Below are 22,435 nucleotides of genomic sequence, written 5' to 3' on the forward strand. Positions count from 1 at the left end.
AACCAATTATAGGGCATTACGTAAATATCAGGCGACAGACGTTGACGTCGTTGCTGTGCGACATGCCGAATAGAAACGAGCGAGCAGTTCACTAGCTGCTACATTTTGACAACAGCATCTCCGTGTTGCTGTTTTATGTCTGAGTTACTGGGCCAGAATTTAAATTGTACATGAAAATATTAAGAAATCAGCTGTAAGTAGTTTTAATTGGTGCAGCGTCATACTTTTACCTTCAGTGGCAAGTCCAGAAATCAATCTGGTACGTTAGCTTGTTGCTAACGTAATTTCATTTAGCATCGTAGTTTCTGGTTGAAAAATATTTGCCACGACCGGAGCTTGTTTGTGACGGCGGTATGAGTTATGAATATGGCGGCGGAGGTGGAAGAAGAGGCAGAAGAGGAGGTCGTGGGCCCAGAGATGGCAGCAGAGAAAGATGGGAGAGAGGAGGAGGTAGAGGTGGTTCCAGAGGACATAGTTCCGACTTTGATCAAGACCGAGGAGGAGGTGGACAACGGGACCGTCCTCCTCCACACCTAAAGGGCCGTGAGATTGGTCTGTGGTATGCAAGATACGGAGCCGTAAGGAGGAAACAAGCTGACCGCAGATCGGTATGGATTGTATTTAGGTGCATGCTCTTGCACATTGCGGTGAGCAGGCCAGGTTGTCCGCAGATTTTCAGTCTCATAGCAGGGGCGAAAAGTAACAAAGCACATTTACTCAAAGACTACACAATTTTCAGGTTGGCCTGCTTGTGCTGTGCTTGAGTATTTGCATCTTCTGTAACTTTATACTTCTGTTCCACTACTTTTCAGAGGCAAATATTGCACTTACTACTTACAGTGTTGAAGATGAAACCAGCTGTTCCCAACCTTTCTGGGCTGTAACTTCTTATAAATCAGTGTCCAATTGTGGCTTCTTGTCATGTTTACGATGTCTATAAAGCACCATTCTCCTCTAAACTTCTCACATGGATTTCATTTGGATAACTGTTCACAATCTATGTCCTCACAACTGATTAAAGATTATAGAAAAGCATGAAATATAAATACAGATTTGTGTATCAGACCTTTGTTTTTCTTCTGTCTTCTCTCATTAATCATCTCACAACCCCTCAAATTTATTTTGTGACTCCTGCAACAGTAAGATGCTACTTTCACATTAATGCATCAGTAAACAATTTAATAGTGTCAGACAGAATACTTTGCCAGGACACTGTTATTGGATCCAAATACTTACTCCACTACTATTAGAAACAGTGATCTTGGCCTTCCGCACAATATGAGAGACACAAAAGTTACAAAGAAGGTGACAGCTATTTCATCACTGTGTTATTGACTTCTGCTAGAAAATAGGTCTGTGCCCTGAATTTAAGTGTTGACTGCAGAGCATTGTGCATAGGCTAATTTAATTAGAAAATGCTTCAGAGCACAAAGTCTTCTTAATGTGCAGAATTTTGAACACTGATAAGGGCAGTATCCTGTACACAGGTAGTAAACCACCCAGATCCTGACACATCTTGCTCTTGACTCACTAGATAGATAGATAGAAAGATAGATAGATGGACGGACATGCTTTTTCTGAATGCCTGAAACTTTAGTACATTGCATTTACTCATTTGGCAGACACTTTTATCCAAAGCGACTTACAAGTGAAGGACATTAGTAAAGCTACAGTGCAGTGGGAAACCTTCATGTAGGTTTCAGGTACTACATCTATTTAATAAGTGCTGGGAGATTTTATTTATATATATATATATATATATATATATATATATATATATATGTATATACACACACGCACCAATCAGTAGGATAAATTGAAATTTGGTAAAACACTAAAAAATATTGCTTTAAATGAAGGCCCTGGTATTACATTAATTTATGCTGGAAAGTTATGGCTGAACACTCATCTATCCATGTCTGTGTGCAGCGGGCGGTGGTCCAGATGGATGAGGCCAGAGAGCAGCACATTACCAAGCTGCTGAACTCTGTCCAGAATGACCAGCCTGGTCCAGAGAGAGATGCCTGGAACGCAAGAGCCTCTACGTCTGACAGCTGGCAGACTGAGGCCAACAGAAGCAAGCACTGGTGAGAGCTGCTTGCATAGTTTTTTCATTTGAGACTTGCACAGCATCGTTTTTGTCTTACGATAAAGAAAATGGTCAAGGGAGATGGGATTAAAATTCCTTGAGTGTCAGTCATTTTTCCAGCTGTGACTACTTGACACTGGTAGGATTCTAATTCTAACATGTTTATGGCCTGTGTGTGCAGTTACTTTGATGGGGAAATGCCTGAAGAAGATAAACAGAAGATCGAGATCAAATCTGAGGAAGAGGAGGAAGAAGTTAGTTTAGGCCCAAAAAAAGCAGCTTTTAAATCACAACGGTAAGCAAATCAAATGCATGCTAAGAAACGTGATTTGCTTTTCAAAAATATAGTTTAATATTTAATGGTGCTCCATGCCATATTCAAAGACCAACCAGTACTGTCTGGTAAACCACTATATTGCAGATATTTACACACTATAATGTTTTTGTTTAGTTATTTTGCTCAATCAGTCGCTAAAGATGAACCTCCTGACCAGTGGGATGAAGAAGAGCCGCAGGAGGAGGACAAGAAAGAGCAGTTGAGAAGGAACGACAAGGATCTGGAGTTCTTATTTCAGGAAGTAGTCAGAGATAGTTCACTAGATGACTACTTAAAGAGAGATCTGCAGAGCAAGAAGTCAGATCCAAAATACAAAGAAATGCTGGTGAGTATAATTATTATTAAGTTTGATATATGCAGCACAGTGGCAAAATTTAAGGCTTTGAGGTTAAACCAAGATTTACATCCTAATTGATATTTTCTTTTTAAGATAACGATATGATCAAAGTTGCATGATGATTTGTGTGGGCCCTCTAAAGCAATGAAGAGTGGAGTATACAGTTCAACAAAACAATAATTGGAGATGATAAAGGGCAGAGAGTTGTGTCTTGATAATTAATAAGAAATGCCAGTTGGTTTGCAAGAATTTATTACTATGTTGGCCTCTCAGAGATTTACAGGTCGACAGATGTTTACATTTACAAATCTAAATGGTCAGTAGTAGTATCTCAGCAATAGTTTAGTTTCTCAGTAATTATAGTAATATTATCAAATATTCCTTATGTATGGAAAATAATGTTATATGTTTTATTAGTCTGTCACAGAATCATAATATTGTCATGTAATTTTATTCCATTGAGTGAATTTTGAGGAATTACTGAACCGTTGTTAAGCTGCTTGACAGAATCTGGGTTTTTCTGTGTTTATTAGTATTATGTAGATGTTTGGATGTGATAAAACTGTAACCGTTCCTAAGTAATAAAGATGGAACATCTACTGTTGATTTCAACTCATTTTTTTGTCTTTAGAAATTTCGGGAAAAACTACCATCTTATAGCAAAAAAGAGGTAAGTTTTTGTTTACGTACAATGTTAAAACAAATACTCTCCTCTTCATCATGAATCACACCCTTTCTGCTTAATTCTGCTAAATTTCTTTCTTTTTTTTTTTTTTTAAATGTAATTTAAAAAATTATCTTTGACTATCACCCTTTTCCTCCTACATATCCCATTATCCGTCTGCTTCCTCACATCTGCTTCTGGCTTTCTATCCTTAGGAGTTGGTGGAGCTGATCAACTCTAACCGTGTCCTGGTTGTGAGTGGGGAGACAGGCTGTGGAAAGACCACTCAGGTCACCCAATTCATCCTAGATGACTATATCAACAGAGGCATGGGCTCGATGTGCCGGGTGGTCTGCACGCAGCCTCGCCGCATCAGCGCCATCTCGGTATGTACTTTGCTGGTTTTTCAGGTCTGACTGTGTTAGATTATATGTTGCTGCTCTTATATATATATATATATGTGTGTGTGTGTGCGTGTGTGCGTGCGTGTGTGTGCGTGCGTGCGTGCGTGCGTGCATTCTCCTCTCAGGTAGCAGAACGTGTGGCAGCAGAGAGGGCAGAAAGTGTAGGGAATGGAAATTCTTGTGGTTACCAAATCCGCCTACAGAGGTAAGGAAGTCTTTACAAACATATGTTGATGCATGAATTTAAAGTACTGTATGTTTAATTAGAATTCAGCATTTGGTTTAGTAACGTCTGACTTACTGAACCATAGTGTCATCATTGTTTGGGTTGCTGGTAAGGTTGTCTCAGCTAGCACAGTCGCTGTTTCTCTGCGTCTGTCTCAGTCTGGTTCGCGACTTCTGAATTGCTGCCAACTTCTGTAGATGTTTGTTGGTGATTAAAAAAAGGTGTAATGTTGCTTTCCTGCATTGCTGATCATTCTAAAGCCATGCTGTTAACTTGGCCTTTAGATTCTCTTGGTCCAGGTATCCCCAGTGAAGATTATGTTCAGCTGATGGTCTTTAGATCTAAAGATGATGCACCTCTAAATGTGTATTGTTTTTGTACATACATACCTTAAAAGGAGCTATTTGTAAGTTATGCTACGTAGCTAATGTTAGCATTAACAGCTATTGACTTACCAGTCTAGAAGAAAGTTGCGAGGTCAGCATCAAACTTAATTCATTTACTCCAGCAGTTGAAACCAATGGCAATGTTAATTCTTGTCTCTATCACATCTTTTCTTCTACTGAAGTTAGCACATTAACAAGCTAGGCACGGCCCATCTTGTCACTTTCTGATATTGATCACTGTAGCCTCCAATCTGCCTTGAAGACGTAGCAGTGCTCAGAGGGCGTATTATAACGTCTCGTCTTACAATCGTAACAATGGCCAAAGTCACCGTCACCCGCTCCCAGCAAGAAGCCATGTTTCTGGCAGCAGAGAAAACTTACAAATAGCCTCTTTAAGGTGAACTCCATACGCCCTATCTATGTATCCAGATTGTGTTATTGTACCTGAATGTTTTCAGAGGGAGTTTCTAGATGGATGGGCTAAATTAAGATGGATAAGGGAAATATATGAGATGAATGAATGTCACAGGAAATGAGGATAAGTAGATGGGAATGATGATCTTAGCACACACACAGGAAGAGATGCACAAAGCTAGGGAGAAAAGCACTTGAATGGTATGCAGACCGAGCGAGCAGAGAGTTACAGGGGATGAGAGGGTGAAGCAATCTAAAGTGAATTATATACTATAGAGTATGGAATATGGTGAGCTGAGATAGATGCAGTAAGAGGGGAGGAAAAGAGGCAGTTCAGGTGTGGTATGAAGGGAGACTGGGATGAGAAGCAAAAGGATGGACAGAAAAATGATTACTGACTGTCAAAGAAACAGAAAAGATAACAAGGTGCTAGACTGTGAATTTAAGACAGTTTTCCACATTTTCTAAATCTTTGGTCTAGCCAATTTAGAAAGGCATCTTTTTGAGCCATATTCTTACCGCTGTGCTGTCATTGCCTACCCATTGCCTTCCCATCATCTTTCAGTGATGGGAGACCATGGGTGTCTCTCAATGGGTACATGCATAAACTGGCAATTTGCACCTCAAGCTTTGTTAAAACTTTCATTGATGCACCAGCCCCCCCTCTTAGCAACTAATATAAAAAAGTACACTCTTCTTCAGTCTTTCCTTTTCTTCTTGGCCTCTCAGTGGGTAATCAGCTTCAAATTGAATAGAAATTAGCCAAAAGACATTTAATGTAGTCTTTGCCAATGACAGTTACATTTGCAGGGAGCCAGTGTATTTGTCTACACAACTTAGACAGTGCAGACAGTGACTGCTTTACATGTGTTCTCTCTGGAGCTAGTATAGTGTGCCAAATGATGGGTCGTTCTAATAAACATAAAGCAGGAAACAGTTTAGAGTAAATAAAATGAATGACTCATAATATTCTCTCTTTCTCTCTCTCTGTCTCTATCCTTGAAATTTCAAAACTGTGATAAACAGCCAGAGATGATAGAGAACATCACCTTATAGATCACAGTAGCTCTTTTTTATCCCTTCTACTCTGGTTGAATTGATGTAGTTTCAGTCATCACTGATAAGTACTGTGCTGAGTAAACACCTAGCTACACTGTTTGGTGAAAGCTTTAGGGTTGGTGCTGGAGGCTGTGTCTAGAAGAGAGTCCCAGTGATGTAGCATAGTTGCTAAATTTTGTTCACATGTAGTATCTTACTAAATTAAGTTGTGATTAATCACATAACCATACAGCAAACCTTTTGCCAGGTAATATTTCAATATAGAACTGCACACATTGCACAGAGAATGAGAAGCACGGGGAATTAATAATGTTTACCCCGAGGCCCCTCATCAGATTAATCTATCTTGGCCCTTGGCAAGCTTTTCCTTTCGTAGCTTCTTTTAATTGTATAATAAACTTATTCACAAAGTTTATATGTTAAAATGGATTACTGTTATCACTCTGTTTTATTTTTATTTATTATCTGTATGTTGTATTATGTGTATGCTGTTGTGTCATTGCAATGGGTAATCTCTAATCTTTTTATCAGTGAAGTCTAATTTGGCCCATTGTTCATTTGTGTCATTGTTTTGGTTGTGTAACTGTATGTGTTGATGTTATGAAATACTTTGTAACCCTGTTTCAAAAAGCGCTTCATAAAAGATTTTTTGTTTATTTTATTATTATTAGTGTTCTTTCTCTTGAATTGAGTCCAAGTTCTGTTGGAAAAATCACACTTGCATCAATTATGCAGCAAAGCTTTTGATGTGGTTCAATTGTCAGTGTAATTCCTCTTTTAGATGTGTCATTAGAGAGAGACAGTTTCTGCTTTTTTTGGGATTAAAATAAATGAAGTTATTTCATGATTGTTATTCATTGGATAAATCTTTCATCAATGACTAATACTTAGCATGATATGAAGGTCGTGCCTATTATATTACTTATTAGATAGCATTTTCTGTATCAGCGAGGTTTTATAGCAACATCAATCTCAGCTTTATGTGCACTTGTGTGTACAGACATTGTGTGTGCAGATATTGCTACTATGAAATAATGTTTAATGTTTGGAATTATGAAAAGAAAAAGATGAGTGGAAATAATATGGAAGACAATGGAGTCTTTAACAGTAACTCACACAAATGAACAAAGAAATTCATCCTGGCAACATTTGTCTTCACTTTACACTGGTCTTATGCTAAGTCTTGTGTCATTTAAAGTCTTTCTTTTTCTTTTTTTCCCCGTGTCTTAGTCGGTTACCACGGAGACAAGGTTCGGTCCTGTACTGTACTACAGGCATTATTCTTCAGTGGCTTCGCTCAGACCCGTGAGTCTCCCCCAATCCCTGCTTCCTCATCACTTCCTCTCCCAGTGTTTCTTCTTCCCTGCTTTTCCTCTCAGTGTCTCTGTTCTGGATGTCCTTCCTCCACTCTCTTATTCCCTTTGTGTCACTCTGTTTTATCCTCACTGATTTGTGGTCGAGTCTGCTGTCTGTAGAAGAAGCATTAGTATGGGTCTCCAGTCTCATAGGCAGAGAAATGAAGACACACACACACACACACACAAACACACACAGCTTCTGTTGACTCACCCCTGCATACGCATCCTTGCATTCTGAGTGTCTTCATAAAAACCACAGACTAAGTGAGGGTGCCAGCTTTTCTTGTCGTCTTGCTTCATGCTCCGTCAGAATTGGCACGACTCTAGTGAGTCATTTTAGGACTACAGTTGTCTGACAAAATGCTCCAACTTTTTTGGCATTAAGGTGTATTTACATAAAAGCTGGCTTACAAGCTGACAGTGTGTATGGGCTGCAGCTATGTCTGCATGTCTTGTCAGTTTAGGTGTGACTCATTTGTCTCCAGCCACCACGGTGGTGATGCATTAACCTTTTCAGTCCCACAGACCCCCTTTTACTCATCATTACAGACCACAGCTGTATAGATAAGCACCACACACAAAGTGAAAAACAGTTTTTTGCCAAAAAATTCAAACTAGTGTAAAATCTCTTCAGGCAGAAATGGTGTGGCCTCTAATCAAGAGCACTTGGTTCATTGGGTCAAAAAATAAAATAGATTTACCTTTGTGCTTCTTTATTCAAGAATCATGCAGCAAAATGTAAAAGGGAAACAATATGACAAATAGAGTTAAAAATATGATCTTTTCGGTGGAGGTACCACATACAGCCATACACAGGGCACAAACCTGTCATTTTTCAGGCCTAGTGAGGACATACAGCCTCTTGACTAGTCAGAAATTGATCATTGATATATTACACTTAAAAGTTTTCTCTGTTTGTTTTCATGTTTTTGGGTTGTCCGTCCCATTCTTGTGAACCTGTTATCTTAGTAGATAACTGAGTAGATATTGATGGTTAAAGGTCAAGGTTGTGATGACTTCCCAACACATTTTTGGCCAAAACTCACAAACACAATTTAACTGAAATAACATCATAATGCTCTGCAAAAACACTTCTGGCCATTATTCAATGCTGTAGCGCAGGAAGGGCAGATTGTGACCATATATCATGCAACTTGGCTGGTTGGCTGAGGCAAACAACCGCAAGGCCTTAATTCTAGTTTTTCCTTTTGTCAGATTGTTGTCCAGTATCAGTCACCTGGTGTTGGATGAGATACATGAGAGGAACCTGCAATCAGATGTTTTGCTAGTTATTGTGAAGGACATACTCAAGCTCCGTGACGATCTCAAGGTCATCCTCATGAGTGCCACGCTCAACGCAGAGAAGTTTTCTAAATATTTTGGTATGCAGCCCACCATGTGACATACAAAGTTTTGTTTTTTGTTTGGTTTTTCCTCTTTCTCATCTACACCTTTCCTTGTGTCAAACTCTCTTTAGACAAGTGCCCAATGATCCACATCCCTGGTCTGGCATTCCCAGTGGAAGAGTTCCTACTGGAGGACATTGTAGAGATGACCAGGTAGAAAAACACTACTATACCTACAAATTCAAATAGAACCCCTATGTCCCTTTTGTTTTCTACAAGATGGTTGGTGTCTCTCTGCCAGGTATCGTCCCCAGAATCAGGACCGTCGCCCCTCATGGAAGAGAGGCTTCTGGCAGGGGCGCCACTCCAGACCTGAGAAGGAGGAGAAAGAGGCTGAATACAAGGACAGCTGGCCTTCTTATGCACGTACACTGCAGAGCAGGTGAGTTGTGAGAATGGTAGGATAGTTAAATAGGCAGAGCAGTTATAAAATAAACAACTCTCTAATTTAATAACTCCCAGCTCCATATGTCTTGTACTTCTTGGTAACACTGAACAAATATTATTATTAATTCGATACAGCTATTTGCAGTGCAGTCCCTGTTCTTTGGCACTGTTATTACTGCTCTGTGTCAGAAGGTGAACATGAGAAAATGTAAACATGATTACTCCTGATGTGCTGTACCTGTAGAAACTGTATTCAAACACAACACTGCCTGAATGCGCAGCACTACGATCTAACTATGTGAAAACACTATTACAGCAGTGGGCAGAACTCTAGGCAGAACTATAGAGCCTCCTACACTGCATACACCTACACTGCCTTCCTACGCTGTATGCAGGTACAGTAAGTTCTTGATGCCAAAGTACAATTCAGGCATAAGTGAAGTTAGCAAATGTAAGAAATGGCTTAAGGATAAGTTCATAATTTTTTTTGTGAACCTGCCTCGCAACTGCAAACTTGTAATCTAAAAAAATTCTAAAAACAAAAAAACAATTCTGATTAAAATACACTTTGATACATTCAACACAGCATATAATCAAATGGAAAGTTTGTGCTATACGCTGAGTACCTAGAAAATGACACCAGCTTATTAGGCTTCACATGCAAAAATTTTTACAACAGAACCCACTCATTTTGTTTGGTATTGGCTGAAATGCCCATGACATATAAATATCTTTGACCATGATGGTCCTACACAGACATCAACAAGCTCATTAATGACCTGTCAGTCTCACATTGAAGGCAATGCCCAGAGAGGAGAGTTTCTATATTTGGAAACTTTCATGTCTGTTACAAAATAATTTGTAGCAGTTCAGACCTCAGCAGAAGAGCCAGGAAACACGGACGATGTATTTAAGAAAAAACTTCACAAAGTTTATTTATTGTTTATGCCTTATGTTTTGCAGATACTCTGAGAACACCATTGCGACACTGGAGATGTTGGACAATGATGACAAGATTGACCTGGAGCTGATCCTGTCACTGATCCGCCATATTGTGCTCAATGAGGAGGTGAGTTTAACCTTAGGTGACTGGTTTCAGGGCAGGCAAAGTTCTGGTGTGTGAAAATTGACTTTTAATGAAGTACATTTGCATTCAGAGCTGAAACCTGGATTCCAGGTAGCCTGCTATGTGTCTGAGCAGTCTAAAAGCCTGGAGTGCTTGTGTCCCTGAAACTTGTAGATGTTTTCAGACTTATGAATCTCCCAAAATTTCAATCTTGGAGAGGCAGACAGAACAGTGGTCCCAGTGGAAGTTGTTTTCAGATCAAATAAAAGTTAATAATAAAAGGAGAGAAGAACCGTATATTCCAAGGTGGAGCAGATGGAAGGAACAGCAGGACTAGCTTCCAAACACAGAGCAATATTAGATCAGATGAAAGAAAACAAATCCTGGCAGCAGATCTGTGCTAATGAGTGATTGAACAGATGCTCTCCCAATGCACGTTAATTTCCTTTTTTCTCTTTCCAGTTCTTGCCAGTTTTCCTATTTTTTTCAGTGCCTTTTGAATGCACAGTTCAGACATTGATCATGTGGAGTATAATGTCAACTTAGTCAGATAAAAGTACTCTATTTTTGTAAATGTTTTACTTTTCCAGTATACTGAGTAACACATAACCCAACTGTATCCACATAAGAAGTTGTGAGTGCAGAAATTTGGAGAGAATCCATCAAAGCAAAAGATTTGAAAAAATAGTCACTATTTCAGTTTCTTGGGTAAATATGCGTTTGCAGCATGTTTCTTGTATTTTTCAGCTGTTTCTGTAGTTGCTTTTAAGAGGAGAATAATGAGGGTGAGGATAACTTGTTGTCACCTGCCCTACAGTTTTTCTAGTGAAGAGGAACTAGTCTAATGTATTTATGTTAGTTTATTGCTATGTCTGTGAAAAACGTATATAGGAGAGAGGAGCAGAACAAAGAGACAGGCCCCGAATGAGGAGTGACTAACTCAGAGAGACAGAATAATTATCCTTTTCCACATGAGGCTGTATCTCTATCAGTCACGGCCACCCTGAGCCAGTCAACCAGCTGATTTGCCGTGGCATTATCAAATGGCTCAGAGGGAACCGGCTGATCTGCCATGACGTCGTTCTGAACTGAGGATAGGGGCTGGTCTGCCAGGCTTTCGACTGTGATGATTGGTTAATTATGTTGCAGGGGTATGTGATTAGACACCTAGGGGGTTGACATGGAGGCAGTAATGAACGCCTGCTGGGTGCAACTATGTGTGTGCGTGTGTATGTGGGTGGTTTGGTGTATGTACATGCTAAATAGTAGACCAACATGACAGAGCTTACTGTGCTGGTGCTTGATTTCTAGTTGGAATTAAACAGAGCCTCTGTCTGTGCTGCATGTGTGTGAACATGTGTTTCTGTCAGGTTGTGACTAGGCACACTGCCTGCATCCCTCTGATGCTTCTCGCTCTTTCACACATGCACAGGCATAGACATTAACACACACATATACAGTCCTATGTGGGTGCCAGTGAATGAGCACTGGTAATAATAATTAGCTTTAATTAAAAGGCTGGGGTGCTCAGGCCCCAGGGGGTACTTTTAATGTCTTTCCTCATCTCTCTAAGGAAAATAAATAGCAGAGTCCTTTTTAAAGACTGGGTTATTTTTTTTACCAGCTTAATATTATCCTGAGAATCGTTTTTGTTTAAATTTAGGTCTTTGATGTGGTGTAGCATAATAGCATTTCTTGAAACCGTTCCCCATTGATGATGATGTAAAAATTGGATTTTCCTCAGGTTCCAGAAGTTTAGAGCTTCTTAAACTGTTAATAGACTTTAGTCCTTATTTAAGCTGTAAAAACAGTGAAGACAAATCTCAGAACGTTTCATCGTGGTGTATACAGTATTGTCTTTAGAGGCTGCTCTGGACTGCTTAGTACAGTCTGATCTGCATGTGTGTGTCATAAACCGAGTGAGTAGTTTATATTTCTATCAAACCTTTTACCACTGTAGCATCACTGTATGTGATGTTTTTATGGCTGAGGGTCTGACACCAACTGTATGTTAAGTGGTCAGCTATTGTCAGACAGCCGAATGTGCAGAGATTTGCTCACACTGGAGCACCACCAACTCTATTACCCTGTTATCCTGCTGTTGTTTTCTGCATGTTTTCAGCTTGCATTTATGTGTCTTTATTCCCCAAGTGACTGATTGGTTTTCTGTTTTTTGCTGCTTTGAGAGAATCAAGTCTGTCCCTGTGGTGATGTGAAGCAGAGGATGCCCTGCAGCAGAAAGATGTGTGTTGTCATAATGATGTTGGCAGTGAGTGTCAGGGACTATTGTGTCCCTGAATGTGGAGGTTGGGAGCTCAGGGCAAGTCATCTCTATCTGCCTCGGCTCAGCTCCTCTGGGGACACGGGCACCTTGTTCACTTGGCTCACATGTTTTCTCCAGCTAATGGCTGTTGGTTTCAGTTTGTTTCTTGTTGTTTCCTTTTTCTGTCGAAGCCCTGCTGGGTTTTGTGTGACTTTCAGCTGCTAAGTGTTGTGTCATGTCGTTGTCTGACAGGAAGGAGCAATCTTGGTGTTCCTACCTGGCTGGGACAACATCAGCACTCTCAATGACCTGCTCATGGCTCAACAGATGTTCCGATCAGGTACACACACAGTAACACACACCTACAGAGTAAGTGACATGTGTGTATAGGTGTATGTGTTTGTCATATATGATAGTAAACTGAGTATCTTCAGGTTTTGGATTGTTGATCTATCAAAATAAGCAAACTGAATTGTTTTTTTTATATAATTGATTAATCAAGAAAATGCTGTACAGACTAATCAATACTTAAAATTCTTATTTCAAGCAGGGCATTTTTATATGTCTGAAAACTGACTGCAGGGAATATTTAGATTAATTGAATTTATTTTTTTTAATGAATCATAAGTGTTTGGTTTGAGGTGAGCTCTGGCCTAAACCCACGCTCACACTACTTCTAGGGCTCTTTAATTTAACAACAGCCGTGATTATGAGATTGCCTCCCACAATTCTTTAGATTTGATTAGGTGCAGTTCTGATGCTTTCTGTTTGGAGTGATTGCTGTGGTGTATCAAATCATAAACATAGGTAAACTCTGAGCAATCACAGCCATTTCATTTCAGCACATGTTGATTAGCTGACCTCTGATTTCTCCACTGTTACAAAGGCAACCTTCACATGTAATGTAACAGCATTTTCTATGCAGAGATGAAGTAAATGTGTTTTATTTTATTATTTTTTAGATTCATTAAATACCATGTCAAAGAGAAGTATTAAATAACTATATGATAATATTTGTTTCCAAAGATGAATAAGTAATGGTTGTGAATGTCTGTATTCTTAATGTTTACCAGGATATTCAAGGTTATATTTTTAGACACGCACCAGCACGTATCTGATGTTTGCAAATGGTGCTTTGTTTGAGTTTTTCCTTTGTGTCCCGTTGCATTTCAGAGCGGTTCGTTATCATCCCTTTGCACTCCCTCATGCCCACCGTTAATCAGACGCAGGTCAGCATTCTTCTGCTTCTCTCTTTGTCTGTTTCTCTGACTGTGTCTGTCTCTGCCGATTGTCCTGCTTTATTCTGTTTCTCAGTGTCTGAAAAGTTCAATCTCAGATTTCTCCCTCACTCGTCTCAGGTGTTCAAAAGGCCTCCTCCTGGAGTCAGAAAGATTGTGATTGCTACCAATATAGCTGAGACCAGGTAAGTGTGAGGGTGTGTGTGTTGTTTGGCTTGTCCAGCCTTTGTACTTACTCCTTTCAAAAATGTATTTTTAGCAGTTTATGAATAAGTGATGACACTTTGTCGCATTTAGTAGACAAAGTGTGTATTTTTGTGTGGAAGTGTAATGTAGTAGGTCCCAGTCCCTAATGGAAACAGATGATTTGTTGCTAATTAGCATGCATTTCTTGGATTGATTATGAATACTGTTGTATTGGCTTGGATGGAACACACAGTCTATGACAGGCAGTTTGTTAATGTATTCACATGGGCCTCACACACACACACAAACTGAGCAAATTAAGAAGCCGTCTGCACTCGCCTCACATCCCTCCACTAAATATAGACGCTGAACCTACCAAAGGGCTACATTTTATTTTTACTTCTGTGTGTGTGTGTGTGTGAGAGAGAGAGAGAGAGAGAGAGTGAGAGAGATTAGCTAAGCATTCTTGACAGACTCCTTTGAAGTGTTTTTTTTTCTAATTTGGTTTTTATTCCATCCCCTTTTTCCTACCTCTCTCCACTCCTCCTCACAGCATCACCATAGATGATGTTGTGTATGTGATAGACGGAGGGAAGATTAAGGAGACCAACTTCGACACCAACAACAACATCAGCACTATGACAGCCGAGTGGGTCAGCCTGGCCAATGCCAAACAGAGAAAAGGACGTGCCGGCAGGTGTGTCTGTGTTAGTCTACAGATATTTTTATAATGAGGGCATGCTGCATATTAGTGCTTCTGGGTACGTGATACTAATCTGGGAGGATTATTTTTCCTTCTATTTGTCATCTAAGCTCTCCGGCAGTCTCCCCCATCAGCCCACTCCTTCCTCCCTTCCCATCTGTAAACACAGAGAAAGGCTGAGTGTAGTCACTCCCAAGTTGTTTCCAGTCTGTGACTCGAGACGCTTGTTCTGTTCTGCTCTGACATCAAAGTGGAGCAAGGCCCAATTATCAGGAACTGCTTACTGTGTGCAGTTTCATCCCATTGATTTTAAATTAAGCCCTTGTCACAGAACTGATATAACACATAACCTTTTCTCTCTCAAACTCTCTTCTTCTCTACTTATCTCCAGGGTCTGTCCAGGGAAGTGCTATCACTTGTACAATGGTCTGAGGGCTAGCCTGCTGGATGCCTATCAATTACCTGAAATTATGAGGACACCATTGGAGGAGCTCTGCCTGCAGATCAAGGTTGTGTATGTGGAGAGAAAGAGTGAGACAGACTGACGTGGAGATACAAATAGGTGTTGGCTTGGGAGTTGAGACGAGGACAAGATTGCTGTGAATGAGTTTTGTGAGTGCAGGAGGGGTGGGTGAGGACAGTGCTGCTGTTTTTGGTCTTTTGTTGAATTACAGCCTCTCCTGCCTAATGAGAACAAGGGATGAACATCCTGGGCTGACTCATGCTCCTTGCTCTCCAGCTCTTTCTCTCTTTCTTTGCAGACAACGTAAACGCTCCTCCTCTCAACCTCGTTCTCTTACATGAACACTTGCTTTCTTCTTTGGTTGCCTACAGTTTTTTTCCTCCTATTTTGCTTCTCTTTTTAAATCCTCATACTCCACTCAGACATATTTCAACCCATGCTAATGGAACATTAAGCCAAAGTTCACTCAGATCTAGTGTTTGCAATGATTGTTCTCACCAGTGGCTTTATTGGATATGCGCTTGAGTGTGTGTCTTCCACTAGTTCAGTTGGATATATTTGAGTATGTGTGTAGTGTGGTTTTTGAAGCTAGTGGGTGAGAGGCGGACTAATGCATTACACTGTCCTTAAAGTGAGAGAAAAACTGACAACATGCTAACCCTGAGCAGACTCTGAAAAGCATAAACACTTCAACACCACTCTATTCGTCAGACATAGAAACGTGTTCACTTCCTTACTCTTCACTTTGATATAGGTAGATGTTTGGTGCATTTAGAAATCACTTTTTGATGTGGAGACACATTTAGAGAGTGTGGATATACATATATTCAGATCTTGGTACAATTGTTCTCTGTTCAGCCAAGAACTCACATGTCACTTGTCACATATATCTTGTAAACAGCAATATGAGCAAACCATGTCTCGCACAGTATGCTTGTTGGAAGAAAACATACACAAAGCTAATTACAGTAGACCTTGCCATATCTATGCCACAAATAGATAGTAATTCCCTTCCCTTGTCCATGAGGGAAAAATAAGGGGATTTAAAGTATGAATTATAACATGCTTTTGCTTATCAGTTTGTGATGTGATGTGTGCTGAACAGATACTGAAGCTCGGGTCTATAGCTCGATTCCTGGACAAAGCCTTGGACCCTCCCACTGAAAAGGCTGTCAGTCTAGCCATCAAGAACCTCATGGATCTGGTAAGACAGAATAAAGATTTTTCAAAACATTTTAAAGATATGTTAGGAACAAAAGATAATTATAAGGCTGCAACTTGTTTTCATGACCCACTAGTCTGTCAATTACTACCTCGGTTAATCATTTGCTATATGAAACCTGCATTAATGTCTTCAAATAAACTGTCTAACCTAAAATTGATCATTTTTTGGTTTGGACTAGTGATTGGACAAACCGATTCATTGACTATTATTTTTCTGCTGATCATCTAATTAATTAATTGACAAATTGTTTCAGCATTTATTAAATGTTTTTAACTAAAATTTATAATGCCAGCAACAAGAGTACAATAGCTATTTGGAAAAGAGTAGCAGACTACTCCTTGACCTGAGCTTGTGGTTTCAAGGTCTCCTGTCTAGAAGCATTATCTAGAAATCTGCTAGTTCCAAGGATGTTATTTTGTAGCTTATCCTTCTGTGGAGGAGGGAGATGGGGGAAAAAAATACACTTTGGAGAAAAATTAGCGCTTATTACATGGGTTCAGAAGATAATGAGTAATGAGTGATATTTCATGCTAACAAGGTTAAAACACATTTAAGGAAGCAGTACTTGGATTTGACAGTAACACAACTCAGCAGTTGCTCTTGAAAGCTTTCAGAAGACTTAATTAACATAAAAACTTGTTAAAAAGCAACACCAGAGCACACTAATTGTACGCTGGTCCTCTGGGGGAACCTTGCCTTTATTAACCTGTTGCTATTTTAATAAAGGCTTTTAAGTATTTCGCACTTTAGCAAAGTGGTGCCTTTTGAATATTGGGATATCCATTCCCTTTCTTGTGGTTATGTTTAGACAACATCAAGTGTTGTTGCTGAAGATGACTAAATGTGTGCATTTGTTTGGGTTTTTGTGACACTGTTATGTGTTAGAATGCCCTCGACCATTCAGAGAATCTGACAGCGCTGGGTTTCCACCTGGCTCGTCTGCCTGTGGAGCCTCACATTGGCAAACTCATCCTGTTTGGAGCTCTGCTGGGCTGCCTCGACCCCATACTCACCATTGCTGCTTCACTCAGCTTCAAAGACCCTTTCTTCATACCCCTGGTAGGGCACTGAGTGCACAGCCATGAAAGCTTTTGTTGGCAGCGACACACACACACACACACACACACCTCAACACAATGCTGCACCCTAACTTTTGACTTTTATCATTGCAAAGTAAGCCTTTAAAGAATTTGTCTTTAATGTGACTCTCCCTCTCTCAGGGTAAAGAGAAGATGGCAGACATGAGGAGAAAAGCCCTGTCTAGAAACTCCAAGAGTGACCACCTCACTATTGTCAATGCCTTCCAGGTAAACCAACCAATCTCTGTCAATTTTCTGTCATCTCTGTCTTCTGTATGAACGGATCTTGTCTTAATCTGTCATCCATTGATTGGCCAGGGGTGGGAGGAAGCGAAAAAGCGTGGTGCCAGGTATGAGAGGGAGTACTGCTGGGACAACTTCCTGTCTGCCAATACACTCCAGGTGAGCCAGGCTGGTTGTGAGTGTTAGGCTGAGGTCTACACTCAAGTGCCTTGAAAATAAAACCAAGGATAGCCTTTGATTATATTTTGAGTCTGGGCAGTTAAAGACATGCAGCCTTTTTTTTGAGGTAATTTATCCTTTTATCATTCAGATGCTGCACAACATGAAGGGTCAGTTTGCTGAGCATCTAATGCATGCAGGCTTTGTCAGCAGCAAGGACCCCAGAGACCCCAAATCTAATGTCAACTCAGGTAACAAGACAAGTTTTTTGGTTGCAAATCAGCAGTCAGATAATATTAATTCTTTTGAATCTTAAAACCAGGCTGTGGAGCAGTAATAACATGTAATACATTTAATAATATGAGATGTGACATATAAATGTAGCACTACTCATTTGTTCTTTCTCTAACTCTCATTTCCTTCCTCAGACAATGAGAAGTTAATCAAAGCAGTGATTGTAGCCGGTCTGTACCCTAAGGTGGCCATGATCAGACCATCTCACAGCAAAAAGAGGCCGGGGTGAGTCTGTCAATTCAAAGAGGGAGATGAGCAATGACAGACAGGAAAGGGCTGCACAGTACAAGAGAGAAGTGTGCAATCAGTCTTATTGATCTGTAAGCAGAGAAATGGGCTTCAAACTGCAATATCTCATCAGACGTCTCAGGTAATAGGTCTATAAGGGTCCTGTGACGATCACCTGGGGCTGTGCAGAGACTTGGGACTTAGGAAAACTCAAAAACAGAGGAACCTTTGCAGCTGAAGATCAATGCAGTCATCATAAAACTGCCCTCAGGCAGCTGTCATAGGCAACGGCTGTGACCTGTGTTCAAAAGACAGATGCATGCAAGAGGGAGACAGACACACTGTCTCACAGTAGGGCTGTCAGTTGTGTTTGTCTGTCTCAGTGACAGCTTTAGACCCAGTTGCACAGTGAAATTGCCAGGGTCATTTCCCCTGCATAAGTAATTCAAAAAAATCGTGATGCCAAGCCAGTAGTGGCGTCCGCACTACAGCTCTGCAATATTTAATGAATTCATTGCTCAATGAAGCACTTTTTGTTTGTTTTTTGCTGCTACATCAGACTACTGTCTGGTACAAGCAGCTTGTTGCCTGCAGCCATGCAGTCAGCTTTGTCTGGCTGACACACAGGAGTTTGGAACACAGCTTTACTTTCATGTTAGAGATGATTTGCCAACTGCAGCACAATTTCTCTCTGGTACCCTCTGTGCCAAAATGGCAGGAGATTCTTTGTGCATCATACCAAAGGCATTTGAAGTCATGTTTCTGGAACTACTTTCTGGTTGATTAAAAAAAATATTCTGGTAATGATGCATTTTCACACACTTGGAGCAGCCATATGTGCTCACACACACGTATATATACACACACATAATAGGCAGGTACAAAATCTCCATACATCATTGAAACATCCTGAAAGAGTACTCCACGTTCGTGGTCTCATAATTGACAGTTTACAAAATATAAAATTAATGCAACAGAAACATAATTATGGTCTTTTTTTGCTCAACACTATGCTTTTTTCTCAAAACTTGACACCTGTATCGCCCACATTTGACTCAGTTCGCTTGACTGTACAGTGTGTTGTGCTAATAACGTCTACAAACCACTAGCCTCAAGCAGAGATGAGGAGCAGGCTGCAGAAGGCTGGTAAGATCACTTCTGTCTAACTCGGCAACTCAGACTATAAGTCTTCAACCCAAACTGTCGCTGACTCGAGTGTGAAGGGGAAATCAAAACCATCTGTGACAAAACATTGCTTGAAGTGCCTACAAGTGTTACCCATTTGACTCTTACCAGTACACTTAACTCAAACACCTAGACACCCTAATATCTCTAGCCAACTTGTTATCTTCCCCAGGGTCAAGGTGTATACCCAGACTGATGGAAAGGTGTGTATCCACCCGAAATCCGTCAATGCTGAAGAGACGGAGTTCAACTACACCTGGCTGATCTACCACCTCAAGATGAGAACGAGCAGCGTGAGTAGACGAGGTGGACAGGGGAGCGCTTTATGCTGTATTTTACACACTTTGTATGAATATTGTGTGTTGCTGCGTGTCTTCTTAATTATGTATGTGTCCCCCTGAAGGGGGCATGTGAGTGGAAAGAAGGACCAGTGGTTAAAGGTTAGGAGTGGTGCTACGCCAGCTTTACACTGAATTAATATTTGATTAAAATGCTGCCTTTCAACTCTCTCTCAAAGGCTCTTGTGCTTCAAAGCTTCCAGACACAATGTAAGATGTGGTGGTGGGGGGGAACAAAACGGTCAATGCGGCTCGCTGACTGCTGCCCTCACTCCTGTCCTTTTTCTGTCATTCTCTTTTTTCTTTTCTTTTTTTGCCGCTCTTCACACTCCCATTTTCCCATCCCTTCCATCTATCTGTCTTTGTTCTTTCTGTGCTGTCTCTCTTTGTGAATGTTACTATTCGGCAGAAAAACACCTTTCATGTCCTCTCTGATTGCTGCCTGTGCCTTTGTCTCTCTCTTTCCTGCCTTCGTCTTTAGGAAGAAAAGTGTTTTGCTGGATTTCACAATCATTATTGCCACTATTAAATGTTTTTTTTTTCCTTGTAGTCTGTAAGTGGTTTGTGCACAAGGCACTGCATTTGTGTCTATAATAAAAATAAGGTATTCTGAGAGTGCCAGATAGTCAAGGTCATTTGTTTACTGAGAAAGAGAAGGAAGCAGAGGATCAGCACTGTAGAAGGAAAGAAAGTGAGTGATGACGTTAAACTTTATCTCCTCTGACGCACTTGCCCCTGCTGGTCCATTACATTACACATTCATGGGGCAAATGCAGTTGTCCCTGCTCTCTCCTCGCTTCTTTTTTTTTTTTGCCTTGTCTCCTATCCGCTCCCTCTAACTTTCTCTACCTCTCTCTGACGCTAATTTTCAACACTTTCGCGTGTTACCTTCAAAGCTGTAATAGGTTTTGTTTGACCTCAGTCTGCTGCTTCTGTAGTCTCTGTAACTTTTGACCTTAAAGCTTAGCAGTTTCTCAGTGTCTGCATACAGATCAGTCCATTACATGAAGTATCACCTCTATTTTCTGTCTGCAGTATTCAGTTTTTTCATTAATTTGTATGAAATATTTATTTTCTATGGCATTCATATAAAAGCAAAACTGCTGTTTTTCATTTTGCGTATAAAAAGTCAAATATATTACAATTTAGCACGGGGAGGAAAACAGATGGAAAAGAATGTAACACATTAGTGATATTCACAGACAGGGCAAGATGACATCTCTCCTAACACTGGAGGCACTGAAACACATTTCAAACTCACACAGCCACTCTTCACTAATGGGACACTTTGAGCCCACACCACAGAATAGCTGCTGGGCACGGTGTGTCATAATGATGCAGCTCTCTGTCACTGAGTGTGTTAGCGTGTTTGTCGTAATACTCCTGTCCTTGTGCGTTAGCGACATCTCTCTGTGTGCCCTCAGATCTTCCTGTATGATTGCACCGAAGTGTCCCCGTTCTCACTGCTGTTTTTCGGAGGAGACATCACCATCCAGAAAGATGAGGGCCAGGAGACCATCGCAGTGGACCAGTGGATCGTCTTCAGATCCCCGGCACGTATCGCTCAGCTTGTCAAGGTAAGCGAAAGAGACACGCACACACACACAAACCAACTCGTGATGAGATAAGTTTACTAACTTCTGTTTCCTTTCTTTGCCACAGAGTTTAAAGAAAGAGCTGGATTCTCTACTGGAGGATAAAATCCGTAACCCGGCTCCCGTGGACTGGCAAAACCGTCAGTCCAAAGACTGTGCTGTCATCACAGCCATCATAGACCTAATCACCACCCAGGAGAAGCCTGTAGGCAGCACTAAAGGCTATGGCAGAACGTGGGCGTCTGCCCCGAGGGGACAACGCATCTATTTCAATGACGAGGATGATGATGACGAGGATGATTAGAAGCGGCCAGGGTTTTGGCTGGCGATGAAAAGAGGAAAAATGACTGAATGCATCCTTGGACACACAGGTTAGATGGGATATTTATGATAGCCAGCTGGCCACCTTGATGGTGCTGCTTGGTGAAAATTGTAGTGCTTCTTGGGTGCTCCTGAAGGCCAAACACAGGATCCAACAGCACTGGAAAATGTTATGCACTTGAATGACTCCCATTATTAGTTGTTTTTTCTCTTTTTTGCCTATTTGGTCACTGTTTGGCAAGGACCAATCTATGTTCAAAAACACTCAGTAATTGTTTTTGTTTATTCTTCACTTTGTACACCTCTGGTTTGGATAAACTCTTATTTTGAAGCAATGTCACTGAATGGACTGCGCAATAAAGAAAAGATGCACCATAAAACGCCTCACATAGCTTGATCTACCTTACTAGGCTAACATTTAGGAATTTAAAAACACAGAGATAATCATTACCCTGAAATATTGCTGACTTTTTGATGGGAGACCGTTATCTGCTGGATGACGAGAGAACACCATTTATTTTGAGCTTTGGATCATTAAAATCACCTGGGTAACATTTGGTGGGAATGAACACCTGCATAGCTGTTAAACCTCAGCAGCAGCCGATATCTCATAAATATCTGAGAAAGTGCTACTGGCCAGAGGGTTTATGCACATTTCTGATTAACCTTCACTGGATGTCCAGAGAACACATGGTTAATTTATTGTTCCAAATGTTACTGGAGGAATCCAAGTGGAGTAGTTCTATCTAGCAGGAGTCCTCAGGGAAAAGAGATGTCGTATT

The 22,435-nt window shown here is 40.6% G+C and overlaps 1 protein-coding gene across 1 annotated transcript; it reads left to right on the forward strand.

The window, feature by feature from the left end:
• Positions 1-50: 50 nt before the first annotated feature.
• Positions 51-22,033, forward strand: dhx36 (DEAH (Asp-Glu-Ala-His) box polypeptide 36). Its single transcript, XM_071495684.1, has 26 exons — positions 51-608; positions 1,930-2,087; positions 2,271-2,384; positions 2,541-2,751; positions 3,395-3,433; positions 3,643-3,813; positions 3,957-4,036; positions 7,147-7,221; positions 8,490-8,656; positions 8,752-8,833; positions 8,922-9,062; positions 10,031-10,136; positions 12,649-12,736; positions 13,570-13,625; positions 13,755-13,819; positions 14,374-14,517; positions 14,915-15,032; positions 16,092-16,190; positions 17,097-17,270; positions 17,432-17,518; positions 17,609-17,692; positions 17,844-17,943; positions 18,121-18,211; positions 19,572-19,692; positions 21,162-21,314; positions 21,400-22,033. The coding sequence occupies exons 1-26, from the start codon at positions 354-356 to the stop codon at positions 21,634-21,636; spliced, it is 3,216 nt and encodes a 1,071-aa protein (XP_071351785.1). The 5' UTR covers positions 51-353; the 3' UTR covers positions 21,637-22,033.
• Positions 22,034-22,435: the final 402 nt, after the last annotated feature.

The sequence above is a fragment of the Trachinotus anak genome, unplaced genomic scaffold (genome assembly GCF_046630095.1).
Source record: "Trachinotus anak isolate AG129_WGS33_773 ecotype Australia unplaced genomic scaffold, CSIRO_AGI_Tana_v1 ptg000014l, whole genome shotgun sequence".
Classification (NCBI taxonomy): domain Eukaryota; kingdom Metazoa; phylum Chordata; class Actinopteri; order Carangiformes; family Carangidae; genus Trachinotus; species Trachinotus anak.

Excerpts from the sequence above, each read along its gene's own strand:
- dhx36 (XM_071495684.1), top strand. The coding sequence starts at position 354 with ATGAGTTATGAATATGGCGGCGGAGGTGGAAGAAGAGGCAGAAGAGGA. Across the intron at positions 14,518-14,914 it reads AGAAAAGGACGTGCCGGCAG|GGTCTGTCCAGGGAAGTGCT; the intron begins GTGTGTCTGTGT and ends ACTTATCTCCAG. Across the intron at positions 17,519-17,608 it reads CTATTGTCAATGCCTTCCAG|GGGTGGGAGGAAGCGAAAAA; the intron begins GTAAACCAACCA and ends TTGATTGGCCAG.